General features: G+C 42.2%; 2 protein-coding genes; one reads left to right on the top strand and one right to left on the bottom strand.

The window, feature by feature from the left end:
• Nucleotides 1-10,927: 10,927 nt before the first annotated feature.
• GSTUM_00005101001 (uncharacterized protein) lies at nucleotides 10,928-12,280 on the top strand. XM_002837070.2 has 3 exons: nucleotides 10,928-11,277; nucleotides 11,354-11,444; nucleotides 11,521-12,280. Exons 1-3 carry the CDS (start codon nucleotides 11,038-11,040, stop codon nucleotides 12,168-12,170), a joined length of 981 nt encoding a protein of 326 aa, XP_002837116.1. The 5' UTR covers nucleotides 10,928-11,037; the 3' UTR covers nucleotides 12,171-12,280.
• Nucleotides 12,281-12,834: 554 nt separating this feature from the next.
• On the bottom strand, nucleotides 12,835-14,684 carry GSTUM_00005100001 (uncharacterized protein; the record flags this gene model as incomplete). XM_002837069.2 has 8 exons in its annotated part: nucleotides 14,573-14,684; nucleotides 14,221-14,511; nucleotides 13,947-14,141; nucleotides 13,811-13,883; nucleotides 13,600-13,756; nucleotides 13,475-13,532; nucleotides 13,098-13,414; nucleotides 12,835-13,016 (listed from the first exon to the last, which is right to left on the bottom strand). Exons 1-8 carry the CDS (start codon nucleotides 14,584-14,586, stop codon nucleotides 12,835-12,837), a joined length of 1,287 nt encoding a protein of 428 aa, XP_002837115.1. The 5' UTR covers nucleotides 14,587-14,684.

The raw sequence follows: 14,684 nt of genomic DNA, 5'->3' as shown, positions 1-14,684 counted from the left end.
CTCGCGATCAGGGCGGGCTCACTTCGTTGTGTGAGTGGGTGTCTTTTAATTTTTTTTTTGATTTTCATGATAGTGGATTAGTGGGTGAGTGTGGTTGGCATCGCCGAAGATCTTTCTCTGTTGAATCATGGTTAATTTTATCTATGTACAATATCTAAACTCTTATTGAGAAATATAGAACAAAATAAATATCTTGACAAGAGAAATATATCATATATTCTAGAACCTTACCAAACTACTAGATAGTAGTTGGAAGTGATTTTATAGAATATAGGTTAGAGCCTAAAACTTATTGGTCGAGAATATCTAGGAAGGCTCAAAAGATAAAGTGATAAAAATTGTTATTAAAGTATTTCTACTATTCTAGTCGTACCTAATGCTCTTATATTAATTTGTACTGAAGAGCTTTCAACTTCAGTTTCATCGAATGGCAAATACTATTTTATACCGAAAATTCACACACCACTTTGACCTTGAAGAGATGAGATATTAATCTAAAGATGATAGCTCCCTATCTTCCAATAATACTCTCATAATTCTTAGGTCTTATATACATAGTCTAGAAATGTAGTCATAATTGCTATTATTTCAATTATCTCTTCTGAATCAGAACATGCTAAGTTTATTATCAGGAGCTGGTACATAAGCAATATATGCTTGCATGAATCTCGAAATACAAACATCATTTCAGAGTTCTATCCATTTCTAGTTTGTGTTAAGAATACCAGGATCTGATACCTGAGAGCCAACCTAAGTAGAGTAATCCCACTCAGAATTAGAATCTCTAGTCTCTAACACTACCTTCCAGCCTCCTAATGGGGCCCACTTGTCTGTAGTTTAATTAGAATATGACATGATTCCTTCCTGGAAATCATGTGTTCAACTCCTGTTATCGTCAAAGTTATTTCCGGTATTGAGTGATTTTCTACCAATGCCTCTTGCAACTGCAAGGCTCCCTGCACGAACCAAGGACCTTCAAACAAAGGGTTAAAATTCCATCCTATAGAGGTGCTTCTTGTCTACATGCAAAATGTTACTGGTTAGATATAATATTGGTTGGATCAGTAGATATTAAGCTTCAAAGTCAGTGACCTAAGAAGGTTACTTACATGACTTCACAGAGCTTTCCGAAGCAACCAAGGGTTGCCAACTAAGGAATTATCTACCAATCTAGTAGAATAGCTTCCTAAAAATTAGTAGGAAGTTATCCAGAAAATATCTGTCGGTTGGATTCAGAGTTATAGAGGTTTAAAGTCAAACGACGTGGAAAGATTAAAATTACGACTACCTCCACAGATACAACCTGCAGATGAATTTGATTATTTCATCGATGATGGAGACAATTAGAGTCAACCCAGTTCTACTTAAGAACTAGACTGTAAGTCTAAAAGACTCTGAAGACTGGATAATTACTATTGGAAACAGTATAGTTTCCAGTTAGTAATATTGTAATTATCTAAGAGAGTGTAGTAATTTTCAGAGTCTCCAGGTGTTCACATCTTTAAAGAATACCCGACATTATGAATTATAACCAGAGAGGTACATAGTTTGTATAATAAATAGACGTAGTCTACAAATACTCAGATACGGAATATATTATTGAAATACCTCCCAAGCTTTTAGACATCATCAAGCAAATGGAGAAAAGACCTTAACAATATAATATTGTTCTTACCATTCTATTCTACTTTAAACACTTTACCTTACTCCTAGTAGTTATAAATGAAATAAGTATAGTTTAAGCCTTCCTAGACAATCTCCATCTACAGAAACAAATCTTGATTAGCCTTGATAACTCTGAGTCTATACAGGTTGTCTCTGCCTAACAGTTTGGCTATTTATTTGTAATTCTACTTGGATCTTGTTCCTGGAAGAGGGACTCTTTTAGCCTTAGTCATCTAACATACACCTAGTCTTAAAGGGATATTGGTGGCTTTTGAAGTTTCATGACTTCTGGCAACAATAATTCAATAACCAACCTATAGATTTCTCCTAGTAAAATCTTATTGGCAAGAGGGAATTTACTTCAATCTTATTAATAGAAAATCTCTTAGCCAGCAAGTCATGTATTTGTCTGATCCTCATTGGTATGTGATCCAGGAGTTGTAATTAGAAATTATATATTAATTCTGAAATGACTTTGCTGCAACTATAATGACTTTGCTGCAACTATGAATTGTATTTGTAATCTCTATAGTCAATTATATAATATTACCATCAGACTATCATTAGACCATATATGCCTAACACAAACACCTCTTTAATATAAAAGTTTCAGATACAGAATTTTATACTATAAAAACTACTTTTATGGTATAAAAGTGGCATACTAAACAGGTCCTAAATTATTTCCTCTATTTTCCTCAATGCAGGACTTACGTCATTCAAGTATAGACCTAATATATCAGTTGATACATTTTTGTTAATAATCATTTCATGTTTAAAAATAAAAGAAGAAAGAAATCTGTAATTTGATTTAATATTGTTAGGAATACCAGAACCCGATACTTAGGAACCACCCTAAGTAGGGTAACCCCACTCGGAATCGGAATCTCTGGTCTCCAACACCCCCCTCCGGCTCCCTTACGGGGCCCACGAGTCATTATATATATCAATCTCAGTTGCGTCCTGTGACTATATTACAACAGAACTGAAGGTGTTAGATTAACACCACATACATCGCCGCCGTCCGTCCGACCGGATCCTGTTCGCAGGATATATGAGAAGGGACCTTCGGCTAGATCTGGGAAGTGGAACAGAGTAATTCCGTCAACAACCCAGAGAGTTACTTGGCTCTAAAGACATGATACCTTTGGCACGGGCCGTAGGTATTGGGACGGTTTCGCACAAAAAGATTGTATCAAATGGTAAAGGATCTCTACTAGAGACCAATACATTTACATCAACCAGAAGAGTCTAGAACTCCAAAAAATACTACTAAAGAAGCCAACGAACTTCACGGAGTGTTGCAACTGGGTTTCGGAACAAGTCATAACCATGGGGTGATCCTCAATACTACAATGGTTACTGAAACCTGCTACCCAGAGAGCAACCAAGGGTTGCCAACCAAGGGATTAATTACCAATCTGGTGGAATAGGTTCCTGTGAGTTAATAGGAAGTCATCCAGAGAAAATCTATCGGTTGGGTATGGAGTTACAAAGGATCGGAGTCAGACATCCTACGATGGTTTTAATGACGACCACCTTTGCAGATATAGCCGTGGATAAAACTGATCATTTTATCAATGGCGAAGACAATTGGAGCCAACTCAGTTCGACTTAAGAACTAGGCCACAAGTCCAAAGACTCTGCTAATCGGGATATTACTATTGGAGACAGTACGTTTCCTAAAAAGAAATATCGTAATTACCGAAGAGGGTGTGATGGTTTTCAGGGTCCACAGGTATTCGCACCTTGGAAGAAAACTCGACATTGTGAATTACAATTAAAGAAGTACATAGTTGTATGATAAATAGATGTAGTCCGTGAATACTCAGAGGCAGAATATAAATATCAAAGTGCCTCCCAAGCTTTAGACATCATCAAGCAATGGAGAAGAGACCTTAACAATATAATATTGTTTCTACAATTCTACCCTACTTTACCTACTTTACTTTACTCCTAGTTGTTATAAACGAAACGAGCCAAGTCCAAGCCTTCCTAGATAATCTCCGTCTACAAAAACGAATCTCGATTGGCCTAGACGATCTTGAAGTCTATCAAGTTGTCTCCGCCTAACAAATATAAATACAATAATTAAATCTTTACCTGTTCTAAGAATATATGGATTTAACAGGTGGTCTTGTAGGAGCCAATCAGCTTATAAAGCTAGTTATTTAGTTCAATCTGAGTTGTTTCTATCAGATTTAGATTTGGTAAATTTGCTAATCAAACCAACTTTATAAAGTCTAAACATTCTTAAGAGATATTATCATATTGATTAACACATACTAGAGTGTTTTCATCTATTATTAGTAATACATCTTAAGAGAAATTCAGGTATTACTTGTACTGTAAAAGAATACAGGAGGAAATTGAAGATTTTCTCTTGTTAAATAGTATAATAGTCAATCACTCTCCTCTTGTCAATTTTTCTATTATAGTTTTTAGTATAGAATTAAGATATAGTAAAACTAATCCTCTTTAGCTAGCCTCTGTATCTTCAGCTACCTCAACTTCATACTGAGTAGTACAAGAAGTTTACTTAAGTATATATAAGTTCTCTTCTACTCTGACAATACTCTTTCTCAGAACTAAAACTTATTCTATAAAGTTTTAGGCTTAATAATATTATATTTTACTACCTTAATTTCTCAACTCTGCCGTTGAGATATCGAGATTTTATAATTACTTTTATCTTCTAAGGAATACTTTAGTACAGTTACATTCTTAAGATCTATCTTCCTACAGGAAACCCTTATTACGTACTATTAGAAAATGAAAAAATAGCTACACCAGTACCTTCCTAATATCTGTAAAACTAAGGATAATCCAGATACTGTTAGAAGACATAGGAGAATGGCTGTGGTTTTAGATACAAATATATGGTAAACTAAGTATTGATTTTTTTTATTTTGTAATCTTACCTGAGAAATCCTTATAATATTATTTATTAAACCTCTGCCTAAATTTTAACTTTATTTTGGGTGTTTATATTTGTATAAGTTGTATTTTACAGTGATGGTGGGCTGCTCTTGCCTTGCTCAATAATTTGACCTGGTATCATAATAATAATATTATTATCATACTTTATTATCTGTGATCTTACCCAATAGATATAAGATAATTGCTTACTTTTAGATGGTTAACAAAAAAGGCTTGAATGTCCTTAAGGGCTCAGGAAAAACAATTTGGTTTTTGAGACTCTAGCTACCTAGGTTGACTGCAACTGGTCCAGAATAAGGACATCATTCTATTCCATTTTCCCACCACCAACTAGAAGCCCTAACTCCGCAACATTCCACCACCCTATAACATTCCACCTCTGTAGACTATAATAGTCCAACCTCCAACTATCTCCATATCACTACAATAGAAAACCACTACTTTTGCTGATGCCGCCCACATCCAGCCACTACTTGAAAATGGGCAATCAATCCAAAAAAGCTCGAAAATGCACCGAATCGAATGAATATCCTTAGGTAGATGGCTTGCCAGAATCCCCACCTGTACTGAAAGCGATGAAAATAGACAACTTCTCTTACATGCTCAGAGAAGGAATTAAAGGATTGGATTCTCGAAATGCAGTACTGTGGATTCCCATATCCTCTACAAATAATTCAGTTCATGGCTGCAGAGATGGTGACAACAGTGCCAGGTAAGAAATGAGTTGCTAAGTTCATCGAGCACTATCCAGATTTGAAGATTGTCAGAGTAGCTGCCCTTGAAAATGACTGCTAGATCATTCCACCTGAATTAATTGAAAAGTTCTCAAATCGATTAATGCAAGTTCTTTGCCATTACAAGGTACAATCACAGGACATCTAGAACTGTTAGGCGGAGACAACTTGATAGACTTCAAGATTGTCTAGGCCAATCAAGATTCGTTTTTGTAGACGGAGATTGTCTAGGAAGGCTCAGACTTCGCTCATTTTGTTTATGACAACTAGGAGCAAAGTAAAGTAGGTAAAGTAGGGTACAATCGTAGAAACAATATTATATTGTTAAGGTCTCTTCTCCATTGCTTGATGATGTCTAAAGCTTGGGAGGCACTTCAATATTTATATTCCGCGTCTGAGTGTTCGCGGACTACATCTATTTATCATACAACTATGTACTTCTTTAATCGTAATTCACAACGTCGAGTTTTCTTCCAAGGTTCGAACACCTGTGGACCCTGAAAACCATCACACCCTCTTCGGTAATTACGATATTTCTTTTTAGGAAACGTACTGTCTCCAATAGTAATATCCCGATTAGCAGAGTCTTTGGACTTATGGCCTAGTTCTTAAGTCGAACTTAGTTGGCTCTAATTGTCTTCGCCATTGATAAAATGATCAGTTTTATCCACGGCTATATCTGCAAAGGTGGTCGTCATTACAATTATCATAGGTCGTCTGACTCCGATCCTTTGTAACTCCATACCCAACCGATAGATTTTCTCTAGATGACTTCCTATCAACTTGCAGGAAGCTATTCCACCAGATTGGCAATTAATCCCTCGGTCGGCAACCCTTGGTAGCTCTCTGGGTAATAGGTTTCAGTAACCATTGTAGTATTGAGGATCACCCCATGATTACGATGTGTTCCGAAACCTAGTTGCAACACTCCGTGAAGTTCATTGGCTTCTTTAGTAGTGTCTTTTAGAGTTCTAGACTCTTCTGGTGGATGTAAATGTATTGGTCTCTAGTAGAGATCCTTTACCATTTGATACCATCTTTTTATGCGAAATCATCCCATTACTTACGGCCTGTACGAAAGGTATCATGTATTTGGAGCCAAGTAACTTTCTGAGTAGTTGACGGAATCACTCCGTTCCACTTCCCAGACCTAGCCGAAGGTCCCCTCTCATATATCCTGTGAACAGAATTCGGTCGGACGGACGGCGGCTACGTATATGATATTATTCGAACACCTTCAATTCTGTGGTAATATAGTCACAGGACGCAACTGAGATTGATATATATGATGACGCATGGGCTCCGTAAGGGAGCCGGAGGGGGGTGTTGGAGACCAGAGATTCCAATTCCAAGTGGGGTTACCCTACTTAGGGTGGTTTCTAGGTATCAGGTTCTGGTATTCCTAACAAGAACATGGATGAATCTGGCCTTGCAATTGGTGATTCTTCACATGATAAACGAGTTGTGATGAGAACTAAAACCACAAAAAAGTACCAGACCTTCACTACACCATCAGGTCCCACAAGACTTATTACATGCATTGAGTGCATAACTCCTACTGGGAAATCTGTCCCGCCATTGTTCATCATGAAGAAGACAGTTTTTCCAAAGAGTATCCTTCCAGGTTACAAATAACTTATTGAAGACTTCAAATTCTACCTTGCTCAGACAGACAATACCTTTGCAACTTATGTTACAGTTTATGAGTAGTTAAGGAAAGTGTTCTTACCTTATTTAAAGCCTTCCAAAGTTAAGTGGCAGATGCCCTGGCGAATTCTCATTTTAGATGGACATGGTTCTCACAAAGGCCAATAATTTTTTGAATTATGCTATTTCAATAAAGTTGTACCTATTTGGCTCCCACCACATTCATCTTACCTGCTTCAGCCTTTTGATTTGGTGACTTTTTGTCACGAATGTGGCTTGGCATGGAAAAAGTTTTTCATATGACTCATGATTATGAGTCATAGGTATGTTATTGTTTCACGCATATGACTCATTTGGGTCATGTGATTTATTATGCTATGATTTATTATGGTTCGCACATGCCTCAATTATGAGTCATGGGATGTGCATCTTGCTAGTATGCCTTGCGGGTATACTTTATGCATACGATTTATGTTTTACACGTGACTTCATTATGAGGTCCTAGGTTTCATGCATATGACTCAGTCAAGTCATATGACTTGTTTATTGTATTATAATTGGTTTATGAGTTTTCGCACATGACCTTGCTATATGGTCATGGGTTTTGAGTGCGTAACCACTTTGGTCACATGATTAGTTTGTTATGATTTGGTTTCGCACATGTGACCACTTTGGGTCACATGACTATGGATAGGAAGAACACTATATAAGGATGCTGATGCAGCCAAGGAGGATAGGTTCTTCATGCTTTGTTCTAAGTACTTTTCCTCATCCTTGCCATCGCTTCGCCCAGAGCGTTTCTTTCCCACCTATAATGGGCCTTAATGCCTTGGATTCTGGAGGAGATATCTGAGTTCGCTCAGTAGTTCCTGGGGTTCTTGGTGTTGAGGTCTGTTAGGCGTTGCGTGGCGGATTACTTGTTTGCTTCTCGTTTCGTCGCCTGCTGGTTATCTCATCATGCTGGCACTTCGAGCTATTCATCACTGTCGCTTACAAGCCCCTTTTGGTAAAATATCTTCAGCTTCTTATCTATCGTCTACTCGCAGGTATTGCATTCGATTGTGAGGAATTGAACATTGTGTTTGAGGGGATCACCCATGTCGTTCTCTGGGCCAGCTCATGTTGCTTGTTGGGTTTTAACAGAGTCCTTAGTTCTCACAATACAAAACGCCCTTGGGTTAGACTGATGACCTTCCCAAGTATCAACTCATTGTACCAGCCACATCATTCCTCAGATGGCAGGATGGTACCCACCCAGCCCTTCCTCATTACATTATGTTTCTACGTTCGAAATCCTATGATCTTTATCGCTGTTCCTTTGGAGCTTTTGTCCTTGTGGCATTTACGGTGATTCAGTCAGGTGTCTCCTCCCCCTCTCAGTAGGGATGGCTTTGACCATGAAAACTCTTACCCCCTGGTATGGTCTTCTGTTGCTTCCTGGGGTGGTGTAAGATGATTGGCTCCCAGGCACTCGCGTTGTCTGTGCGTTTGAGTGGTTCGGTTGTGGATTGTAGTTGTCAGCTTCACCCATTGCAAGTGGGGCCTACCTTCTGTTTGTCTGCTTCTGTTCATTCGCCCTCTCCTTCTTGTCATGTCAGTTGGAGATGCCTCTTGCTCATTGTTCAGTCCGTGCCTGCTGCCAGACCTGTAGGGCTGGCTTTAACTGGCTCTGCTTACTCTTTCCCAGCTTGGTCAGACTTCAGTTCAGCTGGGATTGGATGGTGTGGCTAGTGCCGGCGCCTTCGGGTGTTGGTGCTACCTCCTTTGTAGCTCCTGGCTGTGGCTGGTGGGCCCCCCTTGGCTATATGATGTTGAGGGTTAGGACTCTATTGGCATGGCCAAGACCAGTGGCTGCCTGATGGGGTTAGGTATAGGCTGTCCTGTGGCTATCGGATGGTTGATCTGTCTGAGGAGCTGGGGGTGCTGGGTGGGCTCTATGACGTCTGGCATGTGGGGCTTGGGGGGGGCTGATTGGGGGGAGAGAGGCGCCTGCGAGTACTGGTCAGGCCTGCATCAGGTTGGGCGAGGTCTAATTAAGTGTTTCCGGTCTGACTTAGGCTGTTGGGTGAAGCTGCTGCGTACTGTAAAGTTACCCGACAGACCAGTTGGCTGATGGCCACCTGTACAGATAATAAGTTGCGACTATCTAGTTAGACTTATTTAGGTCTTACACGTTGGGCTTTGTAGGATTTGTTTGGTTTCTTTGGTTTGGCTATGGGTTGGGCAAGAGGGGGAATAGCACCACAGGTAGGAGATAGGCCCCACTGACCTTTTCGGTCTGTCACCACCTCTATGTATTTCTTATGTTTGTGTTGTTTTGTTTGGAAGACAGGCAGCTGGTATAGGTCCTCCTCACTAGTACACTCTGCAGAGGCAACTGGCAAAATGGGTTCATAGGGTCAACAGCTGGGGATGCAGGTGTGAGAGGTTGACATGTTGGTTGCCTCCTCCCTGCCATTGTGTCACCTGTAGTAGTAGTTTGTATATTTTGTTAGTTTTCTACTATAGTGGAGGGGTTGTAGGACAGTTTTTAGACTGGATAGTAGTGATTTTATGTTTGTTAGATGAGGAACCTGGTCGGGTTGGTCTTTTACTCAGCTTCAGCTACACTTAGTGCTGGTTGGCTTCATATCAGAGGGGCTACAGACTTGGACTGGGGTGGGCACTGGGTGGTTTGATAGTCTTGTAATTAGTTCTTGTGTAGACATAACTCAGGGATGGTAGGTGCGAGACCATAGACTTAGTTAGCTTAAGATTAGTGGTATTCCAGTTAGCAGTATCCCTGTGCTGGCAGGGGCTCGTCATATGATAGTGTTGGCCGTATGAGTTTAAATAAAATTAGATTGAATTCTAAGTACTTTTCCTACTTATTACTTTAATGAATATAAAACACCTTTACAATCTTTATCTTTATTGCAACTTTATCATTACATCAAGGAAAGCTCTTCACAAAGAAGCATTAGAGAAAGCTTACGATAGGCATTTCCAATAGAAGACAAAGGTCTTGTACTATCGGTAACGTAGGCAGAGGCCTAGTACTATCGTAAGACTAAGGAAAGAAACAGAAGAAGAGAAATATCGTTCCCTGTCACCAAGAACTAACTATCCGAGGAGAGATCGTCACACTTTTGGAGTCCTGAAGCAGTCATTTCATAATAAGCTCTACTGACACATATCTGAAGGCATTTTGAAAATTACATTCCAATTGTTCTTCAAAATGTATGATGAGGCTCAAGCTCCTGCGATCACTGAACGAAATTGCCAGCATAGATTTCGCCATACTGGTATTATACCACTGAATGTTGCTATCTCACTCAAGGCAGCTGCCACTTCCGATAATAATAATGATAATGGCCTCCCTCTGCACCCTCCTCGGCTTGTACAGGCTAAGTATGCAGATAAAAGTGGCAGGGAGATTGCCTTGCTGCTACAACAATTCCATCGTGACGGCACGACATGGGAGCTCAGGAAACTAGCACAGGAGGTGGGACAGAGGTTGGATGCTGCAGAGGCCCGCGATCATACACGTCAAGCCACGCTCAACTGGGTTGAAACTCAGCTGCTGGAGTACCAGCAACCTGCCTCAGACACTTGCCGAGTACTACCATCCCCGAACAGCCAATTTCTGTCATACCAGGCAGCTGCAAGAGCAAGTGGAGTCCTGCAGTCCTCTCCTCCTTCATCACCAATTACATGCAAAGCAGACATCGTTGGAGGAGTATATTATGATGTGCCTTTGTTTTAATAATCATGATCGATCTCCCTATGATTTTATTTTTTGTATTTAGATGGCTATCTGTAGTTGTTATGTTCGAAATTGTAATTGGTATGGCCTACAGGGGTGGAACGTTGTGGGGTTGTGGAACGTTGAGGGGTTGGGGCTTCTACTACACAAACACCCACCCTCTTCCTCTGTTCCGCCCTCTTCATCCCTTTTTACCCTCCTCCCACCCTCTCTACCCACTATACTCGACGACGGAAAACTCCACTACCACCACCATCCCCTTCCTTTCACCAATTCCCCGAATACCCAATAGATCTCATAATAAACATGTTTGCCCGCGCCGCCCTCGCCCGCACTTCCTCCCTTTTCACTCCTGCTACTTGTTCTCGTAGAACTTACGCTTCTGCTGCGGCAAATAAACCGAAAAAGTCCAATTTGCTGTTGTACTCCGTGGTCGCAGGAAGCGCTGCTGGGGCGGGGTATTACTACTATTACACAACCGGCAGTGAGAAGGCTAAGGCGGCGGAGACTACCTTCAAGGGGAACGGGGAGTGGGTTGATTTGAAGGTTTGTTGTTTGGCACACTCTATTTCGATGAGGGGATAAGGGAATTGGAAGAGGTTCTCATGAAGGAATGTATTAGTTGGTAGAAATCACCCCCGTAACTCACAATACGAAGAAGTTCCGCTTCAAACTCCCGAGCGAGAATCATGTCAGTGGGTTGAAAGTGGCCTGTAAGCCCTCCTTCCTTCTACCCCCACCTCCGATGGGAAAATGCACCAAAGTCGCTAACAAATTTACTCCCCACAGCCGCCCTCCTAACTAAATACAAATCCCCCACCGACGAAAAACCCACAATCAGACCCTACACTCCAATAAATGACGAAGACGCCCGTGGCTACCTCGACCTCCTGGTGAAAAAATACGACAACGGGCCAATGAGCACACACCTACACTCAATGAACATAGACCAAAGCCTCTCCTTTAAAGGCCCCATACCAAAATACGAGTGGACACCGAACAAGCACGAGCACATCGCACTCATCGCCGGCGGCACGGGGATAACCCCTATGTACCAGCTCATGCGCGCTATCTTCCGCAACCCGGAGGACAATACCAAGGTCACCCTAGTCTTTGGCAACCTCACGGAGGAAGACATATTGCTAAAGAGAGAGTTGGAGAACTTGGAGAATACGTACCCGCAGAGGTTTAGGGCTTTCTATCTGCTAGATAATGCGCCGAAGGGGTCGAGGCGGGCCACACAGGGACGCGTGACGAAGGAGTTGCTCAAGACGGTGTTGCCGGAACCGGGCAGTGGGAATAATAAGATATTCGTGTGTGGTCCTCCGGGGATGTACAAGGCAATCAGTGGCGTTAAGAATAGTCCCTCGGATCAAGGGGAGGTGGAGGGGGTGTTGAAGGAGTTGGGGTATAAGAAGGAGGAGGTTTACAAATTTTAGATTGAGGGGAAGTTTTAGAAATCCGGCGGATAAGCTTCTTTATTTTTCCCCCTTCGCTATTACCATATCGCTTCGTTGCACGGAAGGGGAAATACCAATCCCTGAAAACCCGAATTTGTGCAATTCACTACCCCCCTCGTTCCATACTGGTACTGTAATTACATGAACTTATGCTATAGAAGCCACGCAAAAGCCTTCCGGCGTTGCGAAAAAGCCAGTCCCTGTTACCAAACCTTCACCATGTACCATACACTACCAACTTTCAATCCAATTCAATTCCCCATACAAGTACTATACCAGCCCCCCACCCATCCATGTACTGTAAGCGAAAAAAAGAAAGAAAAGATAACTCATTCATACGACAGCACCATAGTCAAACAATCACCATGAGGAGAAAAAGAAAAAGAGAAGAAAACAAACCATTGCCCCGAACCGTAGTAAGCAAGTAAGCAAGTTAATCCAAATCACAATGCAATGACTATCTCATGCACAAACAAAATGGATACTGTAGTTGAGAGGGAGACCCCCCCTCCAGCTAACTCAAGCTCCTAACAGCAGCAAGAAAAAACTCACATATCATCATTCTTAAGAAAACCCCGCGAGGCGAGGGGGGATATTATTAACCCGCCGGCCAAAGCAGCAAGGTTCACATCCCACCAGAAATTTACACTACGGTTCCAGGAAACGGCTCTTTCCCACTCAGCACGACAGTCTGCCTCTCGCGGGAGATATAGCCCTTCATTAGGCCCTTATATATCATATTAGCCAGTAAACACTCCACCTCCTCGATCTCGACTTCGACCCTCTCCGGTGTCGACCGCATAACCGTGTCACCGTCCGCCTCCACTACCCCATGCTCACCATCACTATTACCATCATTACCATCCCAGTATCCGCTGGCCCCCGGCCCTTCCCCTCGCCCGGCACACCCCATGGCAATCTGAAACTGTCTTACGGGGATCTTAGTCCTGCTCTCCTCGTTCTGGTACAGAACGACTTTACGGAAGAGGTTTCGCATGGCGATGTCTTTCGTTCGCTCTAAGGTGAGGTAGATTCTGCGCTTCACGAATTCTTCTTCGCCGTGGCGGAGGGCGGCATCGAAGGCTTGGAGGTTGCCGGATTTAATGGTTTTGCAAACCGGGTTGAAGAGTGTTGCTAGGCGGGGGAAACGGGAGAGGAGTTCCAGGGTCGGGAGTTTGTGCTTCGTTAACATTGTTGTGGGGATCAGGTAGGTTAGGATTAATCTAGGTGAGTTTTAGCTGAGTAACCGCAGGTGGGTTGGTAGGTATTCGGGGAGGGGATACTCTTTATTCCGGATGGAATCGGCCTTGCAGTGGTTTAGAGCGTAGGTTAGGTGTGCTTCTGCCTAAGGTGATATGTTAGAATCGAGGCTGTTACAATGCGGGGGGGCAGGGGCTGCAGTAGTGACGTGCATTCCCGTAGTCTTCTTCTAAGAAGCTGACAACTCCACAGTAGTATTTAAAGGTAACAATGTGGCTTTTGGGGAATGCTTCCAAAGGTGGCATGTCAGCAAGGGAAGCAGGAAGCACACGAAGTATGTTTTTTGCTAGACCGACAGAATTTAACTGGTCAATTGTTAGTATCATCAGCTTATTAACATATCCGTGTAAGGACACTACCTTGAAGTAAGTTTTGAACATGAGGTTAACAATATAATAAGTTCCCCATTTTCTCGATTCCTCAATAGGGGCGCTACAATACCGTTAGCTGGTTGGCCTTCCATCACTTAAACCATGCACCAACATGTGAACGCACCGGTCGCTGATACATAATGTAAAGGCCTTGTTAATATACCTCGCCGCATCCTCAAGGTGTTCCGAGGCCTTCCCAAGTCTTCGCGCTTGGTCATCCGATAATATAGCAACAGTTCTCAAAGACAGACAAATCTGGTACATGACGGGAAGTGTCCAATGCGGCCAGTTCCCCTTTGTATAGCCCCTAACCATAACTCTATTCCCCGCGAGAATCACGCATGGCCGTCAGTCGACCGTACAACTGACATTAAACTTTGGGAGAGATGGGAACCAACAGTAAAAGATCCTTCTGCCCCTCGTAAGCCTTCGCCCAACTCACATCTGCCCCATCGTCCCGCTCCAGAATGTACGCTATCTTCCAGTAGCAGACCAAGGTGTCGATCCAGGCAGCTCTGGTATTCTCATCGCGTAAGGGGGTCAGACCGGAGATTTCGTATTCGACGTCGCCGCGAATCCTCTCGTGATTAGTAGAGAAGGCGAATGTTCCGCGGTCCGGATTTTCGGGGGAGAAGATGCTGCCGAGTAGAGCACCGTCCTTGGTAGTCAATGCTCTACGAAACGTTTTACTGTTTCGTCTGTGTTAGGTTCGATGCAGCGGGAGAAATAGGGGAAATCGGGCTCACGTACTAGAGTGTGGTCATGATGAAGATGCTATGTTTTAGTGATGTTTATATTGGGCGGTGGTGGTGGTGATAACATGAGAAGTGGGATAAGAGGCTCAAATGAACGTGTTTGGAAA

The sequence above is a fragment of the Tuber melanosporum genome, assembly GCF_000151645.1.
Source record: "Tuber melanosporum whole genome shotgun sequence assembly, scaffold_17, strain Mel28".
In the NCBI taxonomy this organism is placed as follows: Eukaryota; Fungi; Ascomycota; class Pezizomycetes; order Pezizales; family Tuberaceae; genus Tuber; species Tuber melanosporum.
Note: the sequence above shows the minus strand (reverse complement) of the source record. Positions and strands in the feature narration are given on the sequence as shown.

Bases quoted from the DNA above. Each gene is read 5' to 3' on its own strand.
- GSTUM_00005101001 (XM_002837070.2), top strand. From the start codon at position 11,038: ATGTTTGCCCGCGCCGCCCTCGCCCGCACTTCCTCCCTTTTCACTCCT. The intron at 11,278-11,353 runs GTTTGTTGTTTG...GGAATGTATTAG, and splicing joins GGGAGTGGGTTGATTTGAAG to TTGGTAGAAATCACCCCCGT. The intron at 11,445-11,520 runs GTAAGCCCTCCT...TACTCCCCACAG, and splicing joins CAGTGGGTTGAAAGTGGCCT to CCGCCCTCCTAACTAAATAC.